Source organism: Chiloscyllium plagiosum, unplaced genomic scaffold, assembly GCF_037043375.1.
Source record: "Chiloscyllium plagiosum isolate Xiang-an unplaced genomic scaffold, Cpla_swu_hap1 HiC_scaffold_12, whole genome shotgun sequence".
NCBI classification, from domain to species: Eukaryota; Metazoa; Chordata; class Chondrichthyes; order Orectolobiformes; family Hemiscylliidae; genus Chiloscyllium; species Chiloscyllium plagiosum.
The window spans coordinates 21,150,717-21,177,249 of record NW_028270150.1 but is presented as its reverse complement, the minus strand read 5'-3'; the positions used below and the strand labels follow the sequence as shown (position 1 = coordinate 21,177,249).

The window sequence follows — 26,533 nt, the reverse complement described above, 5'->3', positions numbered from 1 at the left end:
CTGGAGAGTTTTAGTTATTATCAGAGTTGGGATAGATTCGGGTTGTTTTCATCAGAGCAGAGCAAAGTTGATTGAAAGGAGACATAATTGAAATGTATAAAATTATGAGGGGGCACAGATCGGCTAGACAGGAAGAATAATTCACCCTTCATCAAGGGGTGATGAATGACCAGGGGCATCAATTTTAATTAAAGGGCAGGAGGCTGACAGAAAATGAGGAAAGCTTTCTCAACCAGAGGGTGATGAGAGTCAGGAACTCACTGGTGTGCAAGGGTGAAGAGGCAGAAACCACCAACACTTAGATGCACACTTGCGACACCAAGCCATACAAGGCTGTGGACCAAGTCCTGTAAAATGGGATTAGAATAGTTAGTGGTTGTTTTTGGCGAGTGCAGACATGATGGGCTGAAGGGCCTTTTTTCTGCACTGTAGATCTCTGACACATCCAGGCACCTAACACATACAATCGAGCATGGAGGTTCACACAAAGTTACCCAGACACACGCACAGACTCATGTACAGGAAATCCATCACAAATGGCATTATGGGTCTAGTTACAGCACATGGACTGCAGTAGGTCACAAAGGCAGCTCCCCAGCACCATCTGAAGGGCAACTAGAGATGGGCAATGAATGCTGACCAGCCAGCGTACCCATGTCCCACGAGTGGATTAAAAAAAAGTTAAACACATGCACGCACTTAGACAACACACACACGGAAAATTACGTATAGACAGGCAGACACACACCACTATAATATATAGACAAGCACAGAGGCACATGCATGCACACACAAGAAACATAGTCACACCCAGATATGTGCATGCACACATGCAAGTTAATGAGAATCAGTAATCCAGATCACCATTTAAATACCAAGGGACACAGATACGGTGAATAGCAAAGGTCTTTTGCCTAGGGTTGGGGAGTTCAAAACTAGGGGTCATATTTTTAAGGTGAGAGGAGAAAGATTTAAAAGGGACTAGAGAGAAAACTTTTTCCACAAAGAGGATGTTGCGTATATGTGGAATGAACTGCCAGGGAAAAGAGGTAGATGAAGGTACAATTAGAACAGCTAAGAGACATTTGGACAGGTACATGAATAGGAAATGTTTATAGAGGACTATGGCCAGGTGCAGGTAAGTGGGACTAGTCGAGATTAGGAAACTTGATCAGCATGGACAAGTTAGACTAAAGAGTCTACTTTCGTCATGTATGCCTATGACTCTAAGTTAGACATTCTTTTCTTAAGTTTAAGAAGAGCAGTAAAAGAATGACGTAATAAATAGTTATTTTTATTAATGCCTGAAGGAACTTGATGTGGTTTACTTCTCTCTAGGGTTGCAGTCAGAGGCAAATTAGGATTTTTGGAAGTTTCATAAAATTTTCATGTCTGTGGCAAGTCCAGGAATAAATGGGGCTTGATTTCCAGCACTTTACGCCATTGGGTTGTGGCATGACATGCTTTAGCAATTCACCAACACTCTCTCAATAGCACCTTCCAAACCCATGTACCAGCTAGAAGGACAAGCAAGATGCAGAACACCAGCACATGCAAATTTCCTTCCAAGACTTTAAAATTATGTCACCTTTCTTTCAATGTTGCTGCATCAAATTCCTGAAGCTCCCTTCTGAACAGCACAGTGGGTATACCTACAGAATATGGACTGCAGCCATTTTACACAGAGCACCATCTTCTAAACAGCAATTAGAAATGGGCAATAAGTGCTGGTCTAGCAGCAATAACCATCATCCATGAATTCATTTAAAAAAAAAGGTTTACCCTTGTATAGCGCCATTTTTGTAATGAAATATCCAAAATACTTCATAGGAGTATTGTAAAACCAAGTACAATACCGACACACAAGGAAATATTAGCTCACATAACCAAAAGCTTGGTCAAGGAGGACTTAAGGGAAAAAAACAGGGTAGAGAAGCAGACAGATGTATCAGATGTTTGTCAGGCTTCAATGACTTTGGCTTGGATTTGCAGAAAAAAAATCTTCTATTACAAGAATGCTGACTTCAGTACAAACAGGGAGCAATTTTATATGTGCTCGATACAAGGAAAACATATATAGAGTTATAAACTTGAATCTTGAGAATTTGTATTACCAGCGTGTTAGGCTGAAAGGTGAGGGCCTCAGTTTGGAATATTCAGACAATGCCTACTCACTTGGCTTTCCTTTAAAGGTACAGCTTTCATATTCATCAAGACCATTGGACGGGCAGAAATCAACATGTCCTGTAACAAAGTGTGGATTGTCTCCAGGTATGTATCCTCTTCATCCACCTAATTCCAATACAAAACAGACTTCAAAACATAGTTAGAAATTGTACATTTAAAGCGCACAGTTTTATAGTGAATTCTGCCACTCCTCTTAAATAGGCATGTTTCAGAAGATCGTGGCCTTCGTAATTGCTGAGAGGATACGAGAACCTCGTTCAATTTCATCGAACTGACTAAAATGCGGAAGTGGAAAAAAATTCTTTAAAATTTAGCCTGTTAAAAGCAAATAAGAACAAAAGGTTGTTCTTCAAAATGGGACAATTTGTAAAAGATCAATGATAAATTGTGAAATTGAACTCCTACCCACATCTTTGACAAGCAACTTGCATCGAATTGGCAAGCACACATACAGACCTGGAATACTAACTGACCACTACTATGAGAATCACACCGTCCAATACTCTGTACTTCAAGACTGGGCATCAATGCAGTCCTTCAGAAGAGAATGGCCAATAGATGATGAACATACCAATTCTCTGTCTCCTAATCTTTTTTTCCATGAGCAACAGAATTGCCAACATTGGAGACATTTCAGTCTCACTGCCTGCATTGAATCTCAACCCTGTTCTCTTCATTCATCCAACTAGATCAATACGTTCAAACAGTCGCAAATTCTTCTCTGAGCAGGGAGTGGAGGTGGCCCACGGTTCTTCTAAGACTGGGTTGTTAAACACAGATAAACTGATACTGCACAACTCCACAACAAGTACCTGCTCACAACCCATTACAGCACTTTTAATGGAACAGTGCACTGGAGTTTGTAAGAATGGTTTCTCATGCAGATCACAGGTTCCAACAGGAATTGATGGCAAAGGAGACAGGGTCGTGATTGAAATGTATAAAATTAAGAGGAGGCATAGATGGGGTAGATTGGAGAGAACATTTCTACTTACTGGAGGGATCAATGACTAGGAGTTTAAGATTTAAGGTACGGAGCAGACAAGGAGATGCAAGGAAAAGCTATTTTTAAAATCCAGGGGTGGTGGGAATGTGGAACTCACTGTCCGTAAGAGCAGTAGAGGCAGAAACCCTCATAACATTTAAGTATTTAGATGCATACTTACAATGTCAAGACGTACAAGACTATGGGCCAAGTACTGGAAGTGGGGTTAGAATTATTAGGTGGTTGTTTTGGCTAGAGCAGACATTCTGAACTGGCTTGCCCATAGTGGTGGAAGGGAATTTTTCAGGCTGGAGGTCACAGACTAGTAGTGTTCCGCAGGGATCCATACTGGGACTTCTGCTGTTTGAGATTTAGATAAATGACTTGGATGAAAATGTAGATGGGCGGGTTGCTGATGATACAAAGATCAACGGAGTTGTGGATAAGGTAGAAGGAAACAGCGAGATATAGATCAGTTGCAGGCATGAGTGGAGGAATGGCAGATGGAGTTTAATTTGTGTAAACGTGAGGTGCTGCACTTTGGGAGATCAAATGTTAAGGAAAAGTATAAGGTTAGTGACCAGACCCTGAAGAGCACTGATATACAGTGGGGTCTTGGGTTCAAGTCCATAGCTCCTTGAAAGTGGTCACACAAGTAGATTGGTAGAGTGGTAAAGGAGGCACATGGCTTGTTTGCTTTTATTGGTCAGGGAATTGAATACAGGAGTCAGGAAGTCATCACTTCAAGTATTGTGCTCAATTCTGGTCGCCACATTCCAGAAAGGATGTAGAGGCTTTGGAGAGGGTGCAGAAGAGGTTTACTTGGATGCTATCTAGATTAGAGGGTATGAGCTGTAAGGAGAAGCTAGAAAAACATGGGTTGTTTTCTTTGGAGTGGCAAAGGCTGAGAGGGGAGATTCAATAGAAGTCTATAAAATTATGAGATGCATAGATAGGGTTGACAGTCAGAATCTTTTTTTCTCCAGAGTTGGAATGTCTAAAATTAGGGCACAAACATTTAAGATGAGGGGGGGGGGAGGTGTAGAGTTCAAAAGAGATGTGAGGAGCACATGTTTTTGTGTTTTAAGAGAGTGGTACAAGTCTTACCGGTAGTATGGAGACAGATACAATAGGGGCATTTAAGAAAATTTTACATACGCACATGAATATGCAAGAAATGGAGGGACATGGACCAAGGGAAGGCAGAAGGGATTAGTTTAATTTTGCATCACGTTTGGCACAGCATCGTAGGGCAAAGGTCCTGCTCCTGTTCTGTACTGTTCTACGTTCAAACAGAAAACTGACTGAACAACTCAGTATAATTGATGAGTGTATTATCCAGTATGAAACCAAACCAAACTTAACTGCAGTGTGTTAAATTGGTTCATTGCCTGTGCTCTTTGTTAAAGGTGGAGTCAGATTCCAATTCTTAAAATCACCATTAGTTGTCTCCAGGGTAGGATCAGGCTGGTTTTAGACAAAGCAAAACTTGCACAGGGTATCTGCTTTCTACATGCTAAATGCAGCGACTAAAATTAGAAATGAACAGAGGAGAGAAAGAAACTTGGTCACTCACCTCCCTTTTTACTTTTGGAGTTACTTCCAAGTTCAACTTTTGAGACTCTACAAGATTCCATGAGACTTGGACATCATCAACTTGTTGGACATGAATCTCCAGCTATGGGAAGAAAGAAATTACAAAAGGAAATAGGTTTCTATTTCTCCCTCCCTCCAATTTCTATTTGGAGCTCTGTTAGATTACACGCTGGCAGACGGAGGTGTTTAGAATGATATGGAACTTGGTGGGACCAGATTAATTGTGAACTCCTGCATTATTCAGTGCTGTCTACATGATCCCGATCAAATTATCCTACAACTATAGCTCACCACCTGTACTGTTCATCCTCTATGCAACCTCTGAAAGAATCAAAGACATTGTCTTCCTTCAACACCTCCCTTCTCCTGTTGACTTGAGGACTGGACTTGCTTGGCTCCAATTAATCTGAACCATCTCCATGAATGGCTTCTCTTCTCATTCAAATACTTCAAACAGGATCACGCATGTTTTGCTGCTCCTCAATGACTCTCCTTTCTGTTACCTTAGGAGGACCGGCCAAAATTTTATTAAATTTAAATTTTGATGACTTCGCTTCTCACCCAGCTATGATTATCACAGAAGTTTTCTCAAAGATTCCACATACTATCCATTGACACCATCCCCAGATCTGGGACTGGCTGGCAGGGGAGGGCGGCTGGACAGCTTCTGCAGATTTTTTTTAAAAAGAAAAACTGCTCTGAAGGAGGGACACTGGGCCCTTAATATTAACTCTGCTTTCTCTCCACAGATGCTGACAGACCTGAGTTTTTCCCAGCAATTTCTGTTTGTGTTTCCAATTTCCAGCATCCACCGCTTAAAATCCCTTTTACTGGATGACTACTTTGCATTTTAGTTTTATTTCAGATTCCCAGCATCAGCAGTACTTTGCAGTGAATTAGCATTCTAGTGAATTCGTGCAACACCCTCTGTACTGCCTCAACAGTCATCTTTAAGGCTATGATATGGGGGTGCCTGTGTTGGATTGGGGTGCACAAAGTTTCAAAAGCTAGTGCTTCCAAATAAACCTGTTGGACTAGAACCTGATGTGTGATTTTTAACTTTATTCTTAATGCTGAAATTCAAAGCTACACACAATGCTACAAATGTGATTTACCATAGTTAGTATTACAACTTTATTTTAATGCCTTACACCCATTACCATAAAAATCCCACCAGTTATTTCTGTGCCCTTCTTTGTGCAGTTTTCTAAAACTGTAGAAACTGAACCACTCAAACCCCTCAGTTTTTGCACATAGCCTTTTTTTTCCAAATTGTACATCTCTCACATAAATACTGAACTCTACCTGCCCATTCTACCACCTCATTAACAATGCCTTTTAGCTTCCTTGATGCACCAATCTTCTGTACCTATTTTGACGTTTTGGATATCACCCTTTGTAGTCGTACACTCACATTATTCACAGCCAACACTCACTGAACAGATTCACATACTTTGAACCACTCAACTGTCCCTTAGCCGCACTCTTACATTCTCTTTCTTCAGCTACTCATCCACAAATCTACAGCAATCTCTTTCAAATATTTTGTTCAAGAGTTCCTGAAAATCCAAGTACACATCCACTGCGGAATCTGCCACCTCTTCAAACAGCACAAATCGCATTTGTCAAGTATCATCATCTTTGTGAAATCCACATTGGTTGCTTCCAATTACTTTGGTAAACTAACTCTCTTTACTAATTGTCAGCTCCGAATGTTGCCAGACATTTTGCTTTGGGATTCACTGACTTTGCAGCACAGTATGTCATTCCACCTGCTCCAAATCACACGGTCTTTGCTGAATGTTTCTCGTATGACAGAAGGAGCCTGCAACATTTGGAACTCACCCAACCGTTACAGGCTATGCTTTCAGCTGTCTATCTTCAGGAATTCCCTTAAAACCCCATCCCTCTGATTGAATAGGATGATGAAAGCTCAATTCTGTTTCATTCACACCTCCAGAGACAAGTCTTTGTGGACCTTAAGTAGGTCCTAGACAAATCATTCCTGAAGAAGAGCTTATGCCTGAAACGTCGATTCTCCTGTTCCCTGGATGCTGCCTGACCTGCTGCGCTTTTCCAGCAATACATTTTCAGCTCTGATCTCCAGCATCTGCAGACCTCACTTTCTCCCCTAGACAAATAAAACTCATTATTGCAAGGCTTAAACATTAAAAGGCTATTGTAAGGACCACATTTTTCTTTTAAAAACATAAACTGAGAAAATATAAGTTTGGATACTGCTGTGTAGTTAGTTTAGTGGACTAGCCTTTTTCAATGATTCAAAAGAAAAAAGTGGAAACACAGCCAGATTACTAACTGGTTACACAGGTTCATGTAACTTCTACAGGAGACCGATATGGACTTCAGTAAGGCGTTTGACAAGGTTCCCCATGGGAGACTGATTAGCAAGGTTAGATCTCACGGAATACAGGGAGAACTAGCTATTTGGATACAGAACTGGCTCAAAGGTAAAAGACAGAGGGTGGTGGTGGAAGGTTGTTTTTCAGACTGAAGGCCTGTGACCAGTGGAGTGCCACAAGGATCGGTGCTGGGTCCTTGACTTTTTGTCATTTACATAAATGATTTGGATGCGAGCATAAGGAGGTACAGTTAGTATGTTTGCAGATGAGACCAAAATTGGAGGTATAGTGGACAGTGAAGAGGGTTACCTCAGATTACAACAGGATCTTGACCAGATATGCCAATGGGCTGAGAAGTGGCAGATGGAGTTTAATTCAGATAAATGCGAGGTGCTGCATTTTGGGAAAGCAAACTTAGCAGGACTTGTACATTTAATGTTAAGGTCCTAAAGAGTGTTGCTGAACAAAGAGACCTTAGAGTGCAGGTTCATAGCTCCTTGAAAGTAGAGTCGCAAATGGATAGGATAGTGAAGGTGGCGTTTGGTATGCTTTCCTTTATTGGTCAGAGTATTGAGTACAGGAGTTGGGAGGTCATGTTGCGGCTGTACAGGACATTGGTTAGACCACTGTTGGAATATTGCGTGCAATTCTGATCTCCTTCCTATCGGAAAGATATTGTGAAACTTGAAAGAGTTCAGAAAAGATTTACAAGGATGTTGCCAGGGTTGGAGGATTTGAGCTATAGGGAGAGGCTGAACAGACTGGGGTTGTTTTCCCTGGAGCGGAGGCTGAGGGGTGACCTTATTGAAAATTACAAAATTATGAGGGGCATGGATAGGATAAATAGGCAAAGTCTTTTCCCTGGGGCCGGGGAGTCCAGAACTAGAGGGTGTAGGTTTAGGGTGAGTAGGGAAAGATATAAAAGAGACCTAAGGGGCAACTTTTTCACGCAGAGGGTGGTACGGGTATGGAATGAGCTGCCAGAGGAAGTGGTGGAGGCTGGTACAAATGCAACATTTAAGAGGCATTTGGATAGGTATATGAATAGAAAGGGTTTGGAGGGATATGGGCCGGGTGCTGGCAGGTGGGATGAGATTGGGTTGGGATATCTGGTTGGTATGGTCGGGTTGGACCGAAGGGACTGTTTCCATGTTGTACATCTCCAAGCCTCTAAGTTGGACTGAATATGTTTGAGATGATCTCTCTCTCTCCCTCCCTCCCTCCCTCCCTCCCTCGTCCCTCTGCGAGTGGAAGAAAACCAACACTTCATGATTCAGAAATGACCTCTAACTGGAGCAAAAACCTAGGTCCAACTGACTGAATACCAATTGGAGTATCGTCGCAGTAGACAATGTAAATATGTACAGAAACCAAAAGAGAAAAAGTCAATCCACCCTTTTAAGTCAGGCTCATGCTCGACAGAAATTTATTCCTTTGCGTTTAAGCTTTCCAACCAGAATATTTCTGCAGAACTGTCCATCTTGTCCGTCCCATGTGTGAACGATTGTTTGTAAGCGTTTGAATTTAAAGGGGGTTTATTTAAAGTCTGCAAATTACTAACCAATAATCCATTTTGACACCTGTTAAAATTTTGCTAACAGCTAGCTTTGTTTTCTTAATTATCAGATTTCATCAGAATATTATTTTATCTTTGTGGTCAAAGTCAGGCAATTGTGACAGTTTGTGGACTAGTGAGGCTTGGGTTTCAGCACCCACTCAGTCACAGCATTATTACAGAAGTAATGCAGCTGGTGCAAGCACAAAAACTTAATACCTCCTGGATCTCACACACCAGGTTGAAATTCAAAACATCATGGTAACAAAGTAACTTCAGTATCTTCCCATCTCTCTCTCACACATTTTTCTGCACATATAAAATTTGCTCACGCTCCAGCAGCGATAGGCTGCAACTGAATCGGAAAGTGCTGAAATTCTCAAAGATCGCAATGGAACACTGGAACAAAGAGCCAATGCTTCCAACACAGCATGATCACGGGCCTTACCCGGATTAAATATTACTTTGTGATGCACGGGAGTACGTAATCACAGGCATTTCTTCCCAAGCATATTTCCCACTGTCCTTACCTCAAAAAGCAAAGCTAGACAAGTGAATATTCTAAGTTACAGATCAGAGCTGATTGATCCCAATTCTTCTTTTATGCTAGCTCCTCACAGCCCTCAACTCCCTGACATTTCAAAAATCTGTTATCTAGTCTCCACAATTCTGAGGGAAGAGAACTCCAGACATTCACTACCCTCTAAGAGAAGAAATTCCTTTACATCTTAGTTTTAAATGTGTGCAATTTTATCCTGTAACTCTGCACCCTATTTCAAGATTTCCATACTGCAAACATCTTCTCAGCATCCCCCATGTAAAGTCTCCTCAGAATCTTGTTTTTTTTTTAATAAGATATGTCCTTATTAGAAGAATAAGGAGCAATGAGAAGAGGGAAAAAAAACCCAAAACTAAAATTAAATAGCTATAGGATGATGAAGAAAGCTGCAAAAGAGGAAGTAAAAGCAGTTTAATTACTCTAGAATTGAAGTATAATGAGCAATAGAGTATTGTAAGCAAAATGGTCAATACTCTCATAAATAGACTTCCATACTTCGTTCTCATGGATGCAAAACATCTGAAATAAGCGAAATAGAACTTGGACTGTTGTGGGTTACGTCTACACAAGGTTCAGGTGCAGTGATCCTCTATAGGCTCTGGTCATCTGTGTTGAACAATAGAGCAACGAAGCAAGCCTCAAACCATACATGGTTACTCCGCAGGTCAGGCAACATGTTGGCAGGTCAGTTCAATGTCAGCCTTCCCTTGCAAGTTGCAGAAATGCAGGCTTTGTACAGTATTATACAGCTGCTAGGAATTCCAAAAAGAGTGTACAATCTGGACACAGCAAGTAAAATCCTTTACTCAATCTGCTGCTCATACCAAGTAATTAGATATGACCCAGTTGGGACCCAGAGAGGTAGGATTCAAACATGCAGAATCTTGGGGGAAAGCCAAATAAAAATTTGTTTTGTCAATCAATCATCGCCAGCACATCATTGCTTCTTTAGAGAAAACCACATATGAAGGGAAGCGGAACAGAAACAGAGACAGCCATTCAAATGCAAATAAACACAAAGTATTCTCTCTAATTAAAAAGAGCATGCATATGAAAATTGGAAATTCCCAAAGGGTGTGTGCTGGCCCCATTTCATGTTGGACAGCTTCCTCAGAATAAAACTTGCTCATGATTCATCACAGTTTGTACCTGTAAATGAAGTGGAGATACTTGGATATGAAAAGATTCCAGTCCCATGGCAACAGGCGAGTCCTGGGTCACAGTAACAGAAAACTGAGCATACTCTCCAGTCACATGGCATCCAAAAACCTAAAATCAAATTCATACAACAAGCTGGATTGTGGAGTCTGCATCAAAGTCACTACATTTACCATCAATAAGCAGATAACATACACATCCTCACATACTAAATGTGCAGGACAGAAAGAAATTAGTGGATCCCTTGATTTTTCTATTTTGTTTGCCAAAAACATATTGTAGCTACATAAATGTATGACTTTTATATGAAACCCAGTTTACTTCTTTCATCATCTCCCTTCAATTGCATGTTAAAAACTCACGTTTGCAATCACTGATAAGTCTCCCAAGCGGCCACTTATCATACAATGCGAAGCTGGTGAAAAAATGGAATGTAGATACCGAGAACAACATCTTTGTATCATGTTCTTAGTTTAGGGAGGAGTACAGAATCAAATTATCAATTTATTTGAAGCACTAACTCAGTATCTAGATGAAGATTAAATCCAAACCCTTAGCAGTCTCTTACGTTCAGCAATACAGTGAATATTGCCTTTATTAACCAAGTCATTATCAACAGATTTTGTTTTAAACATTAAAGAAGGTTTGACAGCATTTAGACAGATCACCACCACATAAGATTTTCTGGGCTTTTCATGTGGTATTTAGTTTGGGTTGTGTTTAAACATTTCCCACCATGTTTGCCCTATTTTATATTTATATCCCAAATTCCAGAAACAACTTGGTCAGGGCAATTACAAACCAACAATTAAAAGCATCAGTTGTTAGCACCTCTAACACAAACCAGATAATCCTGGCACAAATTCAAGGTTTAAATCTAATCCAGAGATAGTCAGATAACAGTGCACATTACTTGTCCTCTCATCCGCAATGTTACTGAAAGCTTTCAACTCTGTTCTAAATCTAAGAAAGCAACCCGGCCTGCCTGTGTAAAACATGTGGAAAAATATCAACACAGTGGCAATACTCTCAAAACCTTATAAGAATTCCAATTATTTATTGGCAAAATTAATTTTACCCATACCTGAGCAAAACAAAAGGCCCAAACTTTTCCTGGGTAGGAAAATACTAGGGTGTTGACAACTGAGCTGGGGTAAAGGTTGGAGGAAAGGGGTTATGTTGGTTATATGAGATGTGGAGTTGAGCAATGGAAGTGTCTGGGGTGGGGGAAAAAAAAAAGGGAGGGAGAGACAGTCAGAGTGAGCAATGTCTAAAATTCCTACTCCTGATCATAGAATCACTAGCGCAGAAAGAGGCCATTTGACCCATTAAATGTGCACTGATCACCTGACGAGCATCTTACCTAGACACGACCTCCAAGCCGATCCCTATAACTCACATTTATCATGGTTGAGCCACCTAGTATGCACAGCCCTGGACACTATGGACAATTTAGCATGACTAATCCAAAGACCCTGCACATCTTTGGAGCGTGGGACAAAACATAGCTTACAGAGGAAACCCACGCAGACACTGGGAGTCCATGCAAACTCCACTCACCCAAGGCTAGAATCAAACCTGGCTCCCTGGCACTGTGAAGCAGCAGAGCTAACCACTGAGCCACCAATCTTTAAAACTTTTGGGGGAAAAAAAAGAGGAACCACATATAGGCAGCAGGTGTAAACAAAACCTACAAGCTGCATTGTTGCAGGAGAACAAATGGCCCAGGGCAAGGCATCTCCTCATGTAACAGGACTGTAATTTGCCAACACTCATGTTTGCTTCCAATCTAACTTAATAAGTTATACATCATTTAATAATTCACACAAAAGCATCCAGTCATTTTTACTAATGTCAACTTTATTAATATGTACCTCAAAGTGCTAAAAGAAATCACGTTGCATAAATAAATGTAAAATGGAGCAAACATGATGGGAAATAGCTAAACACCACGTGGAAAGATCAGTGGTTTATCTGTCTGTATCCCAGAATGTTTTATAATGTGTGGTTTATATCACAGGGATTAGCTTTTAAAAGAAATGAAGTAAAGAAGTTATTTTACCTTTGGGCCATGTGACACAGAAAACTGGTATATGTTCTTTCATACCAAACTGCTTCATTGTGAAATGATTGCATCCGATATGAAACAGATCTTGAGTATGCTACAAATACTTCATTAATATTTCCCCCTCTATCTCATCAGCCTAAAGAGCGTTGAGTAGAAGCATTGCTAAATAAAACCATCTACAAATGAATACAGGAAAGGAGTCAGATGATACTGATTCTCCCTAGCAGGGGTAGAGCTAATTTATCCCAGTGAGTATTTTATGCTCAAAGCTTGAGGAACTATTGTAACAGAAGGAATCCCTTCAGCCAATTGAGCACGTTCCATCATTCAACTGGATCATGGCTGATCTGTGACCTTGAGTTAGATTTATTCACTTCGGCTCACAATGCACTCATCCAGCAAGACTCAGTTTTGTTACGTCCAACTGTCCCAGCATTGACAGGTTTATTTTGGGAAGTGGAACAGCGCCCCAGATTCCTAATCATCCTTGTGAGAAAAAATTGCTTCCTTGCAAAAGTTAATATCAAATCCTTTCGCCCCCTCACACCCTTCCCCACCTCCAAAGTAAATTGCATCAGAGCCTTTCGAGTACTTCAAACACCTCGATCCGGTCAAAACTTCAATACTTGAGGTTTGACAAGCTAGATCTGATCAACTTATCCTCAAAAGTAATCCCCGGTAAATAATAATAAACTGTTTCCATTGAATAGCAGTGGGGAAACAAATACAGGATTGCAGTCAATCACAAACAAAAAAAAAAGCTGAAAATGTGAAACACTGCCAAAAATTTTCAAAGAGCATTGATAATTCTTGGAGGTTGATGACTGCTTAAGAAAAAAAGTTAAAAACGAATATGGGGAGCCAGCAAGAGAGTAGGAATAGATTAACAAGCTCCTATGGATAAAATAAACAGAATTACATAGAGTGCCCAGTTTCTCTGGTGCAACATTCTATAATGTATTCTGTAGGAACTCGAGCTCACTGGTAGAGCCAGAGAATTAATCACCATCAACATTTAGAAAAAAAACAATCTTTGAGTTTAAGTAATTGTAAACAGTTGAGTACAATACTGGGGTGGAGACGGATTACACAGGAACATCAGTGACTGGGTCAAGACATTACAGCTCCATAACATCTTTTTTAAAAGCTTTCAAATAATAATCAACACACAATTAATGCAAAACAATGCATTGATTTAATAACTCCTGTTCACACTAGTCACGAGGGTTCCTCAAAGATGCAGTGGGAGCATGTGTAGCCAATCAAAAAACTCATCAGAGGTCACAAACTGGAAGCAAACTCCGAGGTTGCCATAGCTCAAAGTGGAGGATTTTGATCATTTCCCATTTACATCTTTTAATTTCCTGTCACGACAGGAATACATAATCATCGCCAATTTTACTGCCACTTCCTGGAATATACTGAGTTTGGATTCATAACAAATGTTCAAAAGAGGTTCCTCTACAGCAACGGAGATCAAAATAGTCCAAGCGTTTATGCTCGGAAATATTTGAAGGGGAGGGGAATAGAACAAAAATAAAACAAAACTTTTCAGTCAATTCAGTAAAACTACCTTTGAAGTAAAAGTCAATCAAGGTTCTTGAAAACCTAACTAACTCCAAATATAAAATTGCCAGATGGATAAAGTTCATTGCCACAACAATTAATCAGACAATACATTAAATTTCCAAACCCTCACGTACGCTACAATTCAAACCAATAAAGGGATGATTTAACCTAATTTTGTCAAAGCTCAGCTTATGACTCTCCTTAACGGTTTGGGCTTCAGAAGTCAGCCACTTTAATCACATTTACTTCAGCAAAATGTTTCTGCTGAGGGAAGGAACTTACAAAGATGACCATATTCAAATAATTCATTTGCCTTAAAACAAATCAAGTCACCACAACCCCAGAGGGTTGTCATTACAGAGATGGTTGACTGTGATTTAATCTGAGGGTCATGACACCTCAAGTAAAGAGAGAAGTTGAGAAGGCAGGACCTTCAATGATAACCTCAGCCTGTGCAGAACACTGTTGGTGTGATTCTGAATCACAAACCAGTGATCCAGCCAACTGAGCTAACCAACCCCCAAAATATAGTCAATTTAACACACATCCTATGACTCTTATTGGACTCAAATCAATACAGAGTATCACAGGGCCACCTTTAAAACTATCAAAACATGTCAGCCAATGTCATCCCTGTATCCAAGATTGACTTCCAGTTGGGAAATTACAAGTTCAATGGTATATGGTCAAAATTATAGATAATTTTAGGGCATGCATTCATTTTAGCTGTTCCACGGCTCTGCTTTGGGAACACAACACAAGCTGTGATAGACAGAAAAATCTTTACTCACTGCATCATACTCACCAAGTGTCGGTCTGATTTGATAACGGTGGTAACCTGACTCAGAACAAGGGCAGATGAGTGTGGACCCACTTTATCAACACTGAGCTGCAGAGAACTCTGTAAAACAAAGTGAATATCCAATTATTTGACAAAAGTCGATAACTTTTAACCAGGGGCACCAAAGCTTGTTATTGCTGTTAGGCTTTTTTTTTGAAAAAACAAACTGTAAATTTTAAAAGTGTTTGCATTTAGAAGAAACTGCATTGAGCAAACATTAAAATGTTTTGTGATGTGTTTTCTTGTGATCAATAATAGGTTTGTAATTATTTGCATTGGGCTTGCAATGGTATGTACCTTTTTGGGAGCCAAGTCAAGTTAAGCAACTGGAGGATGAAACTAGATTTAGCAACTTGGATTTGACAGAATAATTTCTTTGTAAATTCACACAAAGACTCTTGTATAAGACCCAAGAAACACTGGCAGAACTCTATCCTACTATAAACTAAATTCAGCCCTCGGGTTACTTCAGGATCTTTATGAATTTGCAGTAACTCAGCCAGTCTGGAAACAGATTAGGCTGGCTGTTATGATGATGGTTTCTTTATTCAAATATTGGAATAAAACTAATGGGGAAAGACAACATCACGGGCCTTTCACCTCTCAGCTAAAAGGCAACTGCAAATTTAGAAAAATACTTGTTCTTCCATGGAATGGTTGCCATGTGTTCCCAGTCTTTAGTGAACCAGATGGGTTTTTACAATGAGTTTTGATGTCACTATTGTTACAACACTGGGTAAACACTGCCTCGCTAATTTAAACCAGTAACAGAGAAGATTCACCCCGTGCTGTCATCTGTGAAAATTCAAGAGGCAAAGAACTATCCCAAAAGTCACCATTTAAATAAAAAATAAAGTTGTTAATTTTTACAATCAAACAGGGATATTTAAGTAACAACTATTTACAACACATTCACCTAAATCTATCTTTTACCTTCCCCTCTACAATACTGGCCCAATTAAGATTTACAAAAAAAAAATTCAAATTTCAAAACCAGCCAGCAGTCGAATCTTCTCTTTATACCTTCCTCTTAGATGTGCTCTCCAGGCCGGTGTCGGTGTTTTTTTTCCCCTTCTCTAGACAGTTACTTCTCAGAGATCTTACTAGCAGCCTACATCTATTGGTCTTTTGGCAGCTCTCTCTCAACGTTTTCTGGTTTTATACCCCAAAAGTAAATAAATAAAATAAATAAAGTCAGATCGTTTCATTTGTTTTAATACTGTCAAAATACTAAATACAAACTTGATTGAAGCTTGGCATCTTGGGGCATAATTTAAAATGATTGGTCAAATTTGAATTTGTTTTTGTCTCGTAGCAACCCAGCCAGTGCTAATTGTGCCGACCAAGCATTACATTGTTATCTTGTTCTGGACTCTGTGCCTCTGTCCTTACTAGCTTTCAACTCTCTTAAAGGTACAGTACCCCTTACTTTCATAACACTATTACTGAGACGAGTTTCATCTTCCAGATTGCTGCATGGAGAAAGGTTTTCCTCATGCCTTGTTTCTATTTTGGCCAATCATCTTAAGCCACTGTCTTCTGGCCCTTGACCCTTCAACCAAGGGAATACTTTTGCCTCACCTGCTGTACTTTGTCCAGATACCCCACAATTTTGAATGCCTCAAATCCTTCACCTTCTCTTTTCCAAAGGGGACAATCCTGGCTTCTCCAACCTTACTTCTCCAAATTAAGTCCAGAGTCGCTGAATCACAAATCTTTTCTGTATTTTCCAAATCTAAAACTTTCAAGTCCTTCTTTAAAATGCAATGCCCAGTTGAGGATGAACTAATGCATTATTGAAAGGTACAGTACAACTACTGATTTTTGTACTCTCTATTTATAAAGCCCACCACACTACATGCCTTAACAGCTTTTTCAAACTCTCCTAGGCCACCTTCATTTCTTTAAGTCTGTTATTACGATACAAATAAAGATCAATAACTTTTAGCAAGATACTCATCTTATATACTTGACTGAGTGGTCAATTTCTTGTAAACGGTTGAGCTCGGACTTTTAGCCAAAGCACCCAGACTTGTGTGGCACTTTCTGCATACTCGCTGCAGAAGTCAAACTTTCTCTGGTGCAAGCCCAATCACTGACAATGATGGACTGCTATTCTATTATCCACTACCCAATGAAGGATTCAGTGTCTGCATACTCAAAATGCAATATCAAAGTTGCCACCTCATTGGTGGAATACTCCAACTAATTCATCTTATAATATGGGAACTTTGGATTGAAAAGGAGCAGAAGATCAGAGTATTGAGTGCAAGAGTTGGGAGGTTAATTTGCAGCTGTACAGGAGATTGGTGAGGTCACTTTTGGAATATTGCGTGCAATTCTGGTCTCTTTCCTATTGGAAAGATGTTGCGAAACTTGAAAGGGTTCAAAAAAGATTTACAAGGATGTTGCCAGGGTTGGAGGATTTGAGCAATAGGGAGAGGCTGAATAGGATGGGGCTGTTTTTCCTGGAGTGTCAGAGGCTGAGGGGTGACCTTATAGAGGTTTATAAAATCACGAAGGGCGTGGATAGGATAAATAGACAAGGTCTTTTCCCTTGGGTGGGAGACTCCAGAACTAGATGATTTAAGTTTAGGGTGAGAGAGGAAAGATATAAAAGAGACATAAGGGGCAACTTTTTCATGTAGAGGGTGTTATGTGCATGGAATGAGCTGCCAGAGGAAGTGGAGGAGGCTAGTCCAATTGCAACATTTAAAAGGTATCTGGATGGGTATAAGAATAGGAATGGTTTGGAGGGATTTGGGCCGGGTGCTGGCAGGTGGGACTAAACTGCATTGGGATATCTGGTCGGCATGGATGAGTTGGACCGAAGGTATCCATGCTTAATGTCTCTATGACTCTACGATAAGATATTGAGCTCATGAGTTGAGATGAGCAAGATGACTGTGCAGCAACGGTACTGGAGAAAATTCATGAGTTTCTGCAGGAAGCTCCCTGCATAGACATCTCTGAAGAAAGAGGCAGAGGCATGAGGTCACAATTGGAAAACAAAGTTGCACACTAAGTGATGCCTCCACAGCTACCTGATGAAGGAGCGTTGCTCCGAAAGCTAGGGCTTCCAATTAAACCGGTTGGACTATAACCTGGTGTTATGTGATTTTTAACTTTGTACACCCCAGTCCAACACCGGCACTTCAAAGTCATACTGGGAAGAAGGGTTTGTCTCATCAAAAACTTTTAAGTAGGTTAGATCTTAATTCAGAGATGGAAATGTGTTGCTGGAGAAGCGCAGCAGGCCAGGCAGCATCTAGGGAACAGGAGAATCGACGTTTCGGGCATTAGCCCTTCTTCAGGAATTCCTGAAGAAGGGCTAATGCCCGAAACGTCGATTCTCCTGTTCCCTAGATGCTGCCTGACCTGCTGCGCTTCTCCAGCAACACATTTCCATCTCTGATCTCCAGCATCTGCAGACCTCATTTTCTCTTCATAGATCTTAATTCATCAGAGTTAAGAACAAAGAGGGGTCATCTTATTGAAACATAAATGATTGTGGGGGGGGGGGAAAGAGAGTTGGGTTTGGTTGGGTAGATGTCAAGTAGGTGTTTCCCTAGTCTCATACTAGGGGATATCATTAGAGAACAGTAACTTAAAACTGACAAGTGAAGGAATGGCTTCTCCAAAATAGTGGGGAATGTCCTGAACGGTCAGGAGAGTTCAGTTGTGGAGATTAACTCATGGAAAGAATTACAAGAGGAATCAGATAGACTTCCGAAACTAGGGGAGTTGAGAATGATGATGACCAGCTGGTATGAGAGGCGCTGATCCTTGGAGTTGGATGAGCTGAGTGAATGGCAAGGCAGACTTGAGAAGCTATATAGCCTACGCTTGTCCCAATTATGTTCTTAAGTTGGGATGGTTTTCCTTGGAGAGGGAAAAGGCGAAGAGGAGATCTGACAGAAGTTTTCAAATTCACGTGGATCTGAACAGAATAGATAGGAAGAAACTGTTCCTGCTCAACAAACAGACAACTTAAGGGCACAGACTAAAAGCGTTTTGCAAAAGAAACAAAGTATTCTTTTTGTACAGCAATTAATTAAGGTGTGGAATGCACTACACCCCACTGGAGGAGGCAGGTTCAAACTGAGGCATTCGAAATGGCACGGACCATGGGAAATAGGAACGGGGTAGGTCATTCAGCCCCTTGTGCCTCTTCTACCATTTAATCGGATCATAGCTGATCAGAGCCTGGGGTGGAAGCCAGCAACATGACCCATAACCTCAGCATTGCTCTAACCATCTGAGCTAACCAGCCACCACACTGGTGGATTACTTAAATAATGCAGGGTTACAGGGACAAGGCTGGACATTGGCATCAAATTAAAATGCTTAAAGCCAGTGCAGACAATGATGGACAGAATGGCCATCCTCTGCACCAGAACAATTGTATAATTCAGCCTCTCAAGTCTGCTCCACCATTCCATACGGTTATGGCTGGCATGTTTGTTTTCAAGCCCACATTCAAGTTGTTAAACTTGAAAGGATTCAGAAAATATTTACAAAGATGAGGTTAGAGGGCTTGAGCTATAGGGAGAGGCTGAATAGGCTGGGGTTATATTTGTTGGAGGTGGGAGGGTGAAGGTTGACCTTAGAGAGGTTTATAAAATCATGAGGGGCATGGATAGGGTGAATAACCAATAGCATAGGTTTACGGTGAGAGGGGAAGTTTTAAAAGAGATCAAAGGAACAACTTTTTCACACAGGCGGTGTGTACAGAATGACCTGCCTGAGAAAATGGTGGAGACTGGTATAATTACAACATTTAAAAGGCATCTGAATGGGTACATGAACAGGAAGGTTTAGAGGGATATGGGCCAATTACTGGCAAATGGGACTAGATTAATTTAGGATATCTGGTCAGCACGGACAAGTTGACTGAAGGGTCTGTTTTGGTGCTGTACATCTCTATGACTCTAAGCTTGTGATCAGTGATGTTGTTGTACATGTCACAACATTTCTGTGCTATAACAGCTTTCTTGGTTAAAAAGCTATGCAGGGACCAACAATACAACTGTCAAAGCTGAAAAATGTGTTGCTGGAAAAGCACAGCAGGTCAGGCAGCATCCAAGGAGCAGGAGAATCGACGTTTCGGGCAGAAGCCCTTCTTCAGGAATGAGGAGGGTGTGCCAAGCAGGCTAAGATAAAAAGGTGGGGAGGAGGGACTTGGGGGAGGGGCGTTGGGAATGCGATAGGTGGAAGGAGGTTAAAGGTGAGGGTGATCGGCCGGAGAGGTCGGGAAGAAGATCACAGGTCAAGAAGGCGGTGCTGAGTCAGAGGGTTGGGACTGAAATAAGGTGTGCGGAGGGGTAATGAGGAAGCTGGAGAAATCTGCATTCATCCCTTGTGGTTGGAGGTTTCCTAGGCGGATACAACAACTGTCAAACCCTCCCATCAGTACAGTTCAGTCTGTTCTTAAAACAAACGTGTCCAGTAATTGGTTTTAAGAAAAGGTGGACAAAAACAACTTCAAATTCAAATGCAAAAAAAAAGAGGTGGGAAACCGTTAGTCTTTGCAAATATAAACACACAACTATAAATACTTGTCAAGGTTTCCAAGTACAAAGGCAGCGATCACTAAAGCAAGACTTCAGGAAATGCAACTTATCAAACAGTGACAGAGACAACCAGAGAGAAAAAAACAGAGGAAGAATACTGAATCTCAATGGAATCACAACACAATAAATGCAGGCCCAGAGGACAGGTCAGTTAGGTTGCCCAGTACACACCACTACAGATTAAGACAAACCTCAGTTATGAAGAGATCATCAGCGGGCTTTTGAACGACTTTAACCACATCGCAATTAATACTGAAGGTTTGGAGAAGGTGGGATTGCATCACAGCTGCTTGGAAGATGGTTATGTTACTTTCTCCTCCAGCCTGATTAAGACCTGGGCATTCCATCACCCCAGTCAGTGGGGAGTCATTTCAACCAACACGTGCAAACATTTCCAGAAAGGAAGTGGGACTCCAACATGGACATATGCACATGATTATGACATAACACAACTTATTTTATTAGCCAGCTGGGAGAGGTTTCTCGATCTTGTTAATCTCAGTGAGTGCAAACACGGGGGCTAGATGTTCCCCACCAAGCCGTGAATTGGGTTCAATTTCAGATTGTGAACCTGCCTTGGTCACCAGCCTGTCATGAAGGGTAGGACTGATGTCTGATTTGGCTGGGTGCCAGGGCTGTTGTCTGATCAGGCAGATCCAGAGTAGGGATGGACAAGGGATTTTCAGCCATATAAGCAGCAGCTCTGTTTAGACCTTGCCTTGGCTCCCACTCCAGTTGTTGAAGGGATAATTCCCACATAGGCGTTTGATACAGTCATTTCCCGTAGGCAACAGTGGAAATAAAGCAATGCAAACATTTAGGTCAAAAGCAAGAAGCGGATCATCTCCTCACCTCTTCTGAGAGCTTCTATCCTGAGGTCAGCAGTTCATTTTCTTTTTTTAAGCACCAGGCAGCACAGGGTCAGTGCCCTAAACTGAGGAGACTCAATCTCCTGGTAATACTTTTCTTTCTTTCTTCCCCACACTACCGCCTAACTGCAGTCATGCTTATATTTTCCCCAGCACCCATGTTGTGTGTGTGCAGGAGACAGACAGTGGAAGACAAACAGGTGCATAAATCTTTAAGGACAGCAGTTCATTGAGTTGCAAACCCATCAGCAAGAACTAGTCAACAGGTCTAGATGACTCAACTAATTACACAGTAATGCAACACTACCTCATGACCCTTCGACCCAAAAACTAGGGACTTCCATTCTTTATAAAGGTTCATTAAAACGCTTTTTAATCCCAGAGCTATCTGGGAGGTACATAGTATTTGAAATGCTACCACACAAAAACGTTACACCCAAATGTTAACCAGCAACATATTCTTTCACTATCGTTCAAAATATTGACAAGTCTCGAAGGGCTGAACAGCCTCCACCTGCTCTCACCATGTTTCTTTCTGTAATCTTAGGCCGTTTACAGCTGAAGCCCTTAACTACAATCATTATTACTTGCAAACGATATTTGGAGTACCACTTGAGAGACACACAGACTGTTCCATACGGCACTGTTTAACCCACTACGTAAAATTTCAGACTTTATCCACTACTCGTTTATGCGCCAGTCTCTTGAAAGCATAATTTCCCTTGATTCTTCCATCTTCCAAGTCCACGGGGCATCTGACCGTAGACACAGCCACACCACCAATAAATGGTGTTCTCGATTCAATGGAGAAAGCCAATGCATTTTCTTTCTTTGAGAGTCAGAGATGTACAGCATGGAAACAGATCCTTCGGTCCAACTCATCCATGCCGACCAGATATCCCAACCCAATCTAGTCCCTCCTGCCAGTACCCGGCCCATTTCCCTCCAAACCCTTCCTATTCATATACCCATCCAAATGCCTCTTAAATATTGCAATTGTACCAGCCTCCACCACTTCCTCTGGCAGCTCATTCCATACATGTACCACCCTCTGTGTGAAAAAGTTGCCCCTTAGGTCTCATCTTTCTCCTCACCCTAAACCTATGCCCTCTAGTTCTGGACTCCCGACCCCAGGGAAAAGATTTTGCCTATTTATCCTATCCATGCCCCTCAATTTTGTAAACCTCTATAAGGTCACCCCTCAGCCTCCGACACTCCAGGGAAAACAGCCCCAGCCTGTTCAGCCTCTCCCTATAGCTTAAATCCTCCTACGCTGGCAACATCCTTGTAAATCTTTTCTGAACCCTTTCAAGTTTCACAATATCTTTCCGATAGGAATTGATTCCTCTCCTTCATTAGAGTACACAAGGTGCCATTCCACACCTCTCTGACACATCACCGTGTCATTAATGATTAGAGTGGAGGGTTGTTGGTAGAGGTTCACTGGGTGAAGAAACACATGGTCCAGCAGTGTGTGTTGAGGCAATTTACATTCTTCAATGCTTAGCGTGCCTTTCCTTAAGGAAAAACTAAAGCTCCAGGGACAAGATTGAGAACAAACAAGGGAGAGAAATGAAAAAATGTCAAGTGAAATAAGAATAGAAAATGCTGCAGAGACTCAACAGGTCAAACAGCATTTGTGGAGGAAAAAAAAGTGAACATTTCAGTGTGATGACCTTCTCCAAGAACGGGAGTCAGAACTCTACCAGTTTATCACATGAGGTCAGAACTCAGAAGGCTCAGGCAGGCATTGGGGAGCGGCAGGAGAGGGGAAACAGAAGGCAAAGCTGATTAAAGTTAAAGACAGAAGTGATTAGAACAAGAAAAACAAGTGGGTGGTTGACACAAGGTTTATAGAAGATAAAGGGGGGGGTGGGGGGGAGGGGGGGGGGGGGGGGGGGGGGGGGGGGGGGGGGGGGGGGAGAAGAGAGGTAGGCACTCTGCCTGTATTCCTGATGAAGGGCTTTTGGCCAAAATGTCGATTTTCCTGCCTGAACTGCTGTGCTTTTCCAGCACCACTCTAATCTAGAATCTGGTTTCCAGCGTCTGCAGTCCTTGTTTTTACCTTGTAGAAGATAAGACTATTAAAGCATGGAAGAGGAAGAGATATGTCAAGCAACGTGTTACACTCCTGGAGAAATAGGACAGTACTGAAACTTGCAATGCATTTCCATGTGAATAGAATGAAGAACTCAAGGAGAAAAGGAAATGAAGCAACACATTTGGAACCCATGGTATATCACCTCTGTCCACCCCAGTCCAACATTGGCACCTCCAAGTCTTACAGATACAACGTCATAGTGCTGTCCAATTGAACAGCATGACTTAATTCTATTTGAGACAAAGCCTGGGAGTTTCCTTGTCCATAATTTAGAGAAATGAATGTCACCGAAACTAATTCTCCACCCACCGTCCGCCTGCTCTCCCCCCACCAGGTGATCGGTTTTTTTTAAAAAGGGGGGCTTTTCTTTCTGCAAATTGGCTACTTTCTTTGCTCTTGTAAAATAAGGAATCACGTTCCAACCTTTCCTGAATCAACTCACCGAGAAGGTTAAAGCAAATTATTACTTTATAAACCAAGAAACTACCTCAAATATATTAGCATTTCAAAGATTACTTCTTAGTGTTGACTGGAAATCATTGATCATCAAAATATTCTCCTTTAACCACATTATTTGAACTCTTCTGATCAGCTTCCTCAGGAAAAAGAAGAAAACTTGTGTTTATATAGCATCTTCAGGTCAAAACTGACTGGAAGATGAGACAGCATTAAATACATATGGGAGCATGATTGCTCTCATAAAATAAGTAAAGAAGATAGCCAATTTGCAGAAAGAAAAGCCCCCCCTTTTAAAAATCAGTGGATTCATGGAGTTTTTGAGCAAAATAAAAACAAATTCACTCTGTAAGCTTATATGTCGAACAGCAACCAGCATATCCCATTCTAAAAGGGGAAAGATTTAATCTGAGATTGTTTACAGAATCACATCTCCATGACATTGGACTCTTTAGGCTATAAATTCTATGAGCATGATCTTAACCTCCACAACCACCTGATGAAGGAGCAACGCTCCAAATGCTAGTGCTTCCAAATAAGCCTGTTGGACAATAGCCTGGTGTGTGATTTTTAACTTTGTTGAGTGCATTGCTGGAAAAGCACTGCAAATCAGGCAGCATTCGAGGAGCAGGAAAATCAACATTTCAGGCTCCTTGAAGAAGAGCTCCAGCTAAACACAAAATCTGAGTTAAAGACAGATAGTAAACATCAGAAAGACATCGCAAAGTATGCTACCTCAAGAAGCAAACAAAAACCGCTCAGAGGTTACACTGCCTGATTACTAATTTAAACAGCTGGACTAATAAATGACCATGGCAAATGGGGTAGTTTAAATACTTTAAAAATCCAGACTATAAACCTATTATCTGCAATGGCCTAGTGGTATAAATCGCTAGATTATTAAGCCAGAAACCCAGGTATGCTCTGGGGACTGAGATTCAAATCCTACCATGGCAGATGGTGGAAATTGAATTCAATTGAATTAATAGTCTAATGACAACCATGAGTCCATTACTGACTGTCAGAAAAATCCATCTGGTTCGTTAATGTCCATTATGGAAAGGAACTGTCATCCTTACCTGACCTGGCCTACGTGTTACTCCAGATCCATAGCAATGTGGTTGACTCTTAACTGCCCTTTGGACAATTACATATGGCCAATAAATGCTGGCCTCACCAGTCACTCCCTCATCCCGTGAATGAATTTTTAAAAAAAGATTTGCCATCAAGAGGGCTGTCCAGTTCACTATTATCAATTAGGGAAGAAAATCTGTAATTCTTACCCAGTCAGCTGAATGAGACACTCCAGACATTGGTTAAGAGCCAAACACAATCTCAAATTAAAAACCACACCAACACCAGGTTATAGTCCAACAGGTTTAATTGGAAGCACTAGCTTTCAGAGCACTGCTCCTTCATCACAACCACCTGATAAAGGAGCAGCACTCCAAAAGCTAGTGCTTCCAATTAACTTTGTTGGACTATAACCTGGTGTTGTGTGATTTTTAAACTTTGTACAGCCCAGTCCAACACCAGCATCTCCAAATCAAATAGTCTAGTAAGCCACTGTGTTCAAATGCAAACATCAGAACCCCAGAAATGATTAAGAGCACATTAGGTTCAAAATAATCTGTCTTACAACCATTATAGTTTCACCATACTTAAACCAAAACTCATACACCCCAGTGTCCATTTTCTTCCATCAGCTACTGGTCGATCAGCTTCATCAACCCTATCCTCTACAAGTGAATCAGGTAAGTACCGAGACGTGAACTCACCCCGTGCTTTGCGACTGCTTCATTGAGAGCGGTGACCCAGGCTTTCTGCCACTCACGGTTCCAGCTTTCCAAGGACAGCACCCAGGAGAGAAGAGTGGCTGCCCCCTCACAAGGATCGCTCAGATGAGAACCTGCCATAGCCCCAGTTTTGGGGACAGTTTTACCCTTGCCCTGGGAAGGCTGTGAAACCCACTGAAGGCCATACATCACCAATGTAAATATTGAGGCCAGGAACAGGACAAGTAGCCCAACCCATTTCAGCACATCCAAGAAACTGGGCTCCATCCCAACAGTCAAATCAGACATGTCAGGCAACAATAAAGAGTACATTAGATACTGCACCTACATTAGATACTGCACATTTTTAAAAAAATATATTAACTGGATATATTTTGCCAAATTGGAGGCATGTCTTTAAAAATTGAGCAAAAGTGTCTAACCTCTGAAAATTGTTAAGTAGCTTAACAAATCACTAAATTACAAAAAACAAGTTATTTTTAAAAGTGTTGAATTCGATTCCTTGATGTGGGTTTCACTTTCAGCCCTTCCTTACTAACTCCATTCTCCTTATGAAAGGGGCACAGGCCGACACCACAGAGCTCAATCCCCGGCCACAATTACTGACTGCATCCGGCCACACAGTGAGCAAGCCGGGCCCTGAACCACACTGACACTGCTGAGAGTGAAAGCAAGCTCAGCCCACAATACATACAAACAGCCAGCCTCCACATCCCCGCTCCCAGCTCCAAGTCCACTCTCCAGGCATTTACTAAGGGGCGGAGTCCGCCCAAACCCCTCCCCGAAGCTTCTTAAAGCAGCACTGACCCAGCACACAACCCCACAGTCCAAAAACCACACAATCTCACTCTGTCCTTGCC

The 26,533-nt window shown here is 41.4% G+C and overlaps 1 protein-coding gene across 1 annotated transcript in view; it reads right to left on the bottom strand.

The window, feature by feature from the left end:
• The window catches only part of c2cd2 (C2 calcium dependent domain containing 2), a 55,624-nt gene extending 29,174 nt beyond the window's left edge, over positions 1-26,450 (bottom strand). The window contains exons 1-5 of the mRNA XM_043701385.2: positions 25,656-26,450; positions 14,843-14,938; positions 10,392-10,511; positions 4,749-4,850; positions 2,176-2,292 (exon numbers count right to left, since the gene is read on the bottom strand). Coding sequence (XP_043557320.2) covers positions 2,176-2,292; positions 4,749-4,850; positions 10,392-10,511; positions 14,843-14,938; positions 25,656-25,985 — 765 coding nt within the window. The 5' untranslated portion in view covers positions 25,986-26,450. The remainder of the gene's footprint in view (positions 1-2,175; positions 2,293-4,748; positions 4,851-10,391; positions 10,512-14,842; positions 14,939-25,655) is intronic.
• Between the last annotated feature and the right edge of the window lie 83 nt (positions 26,451-26,533).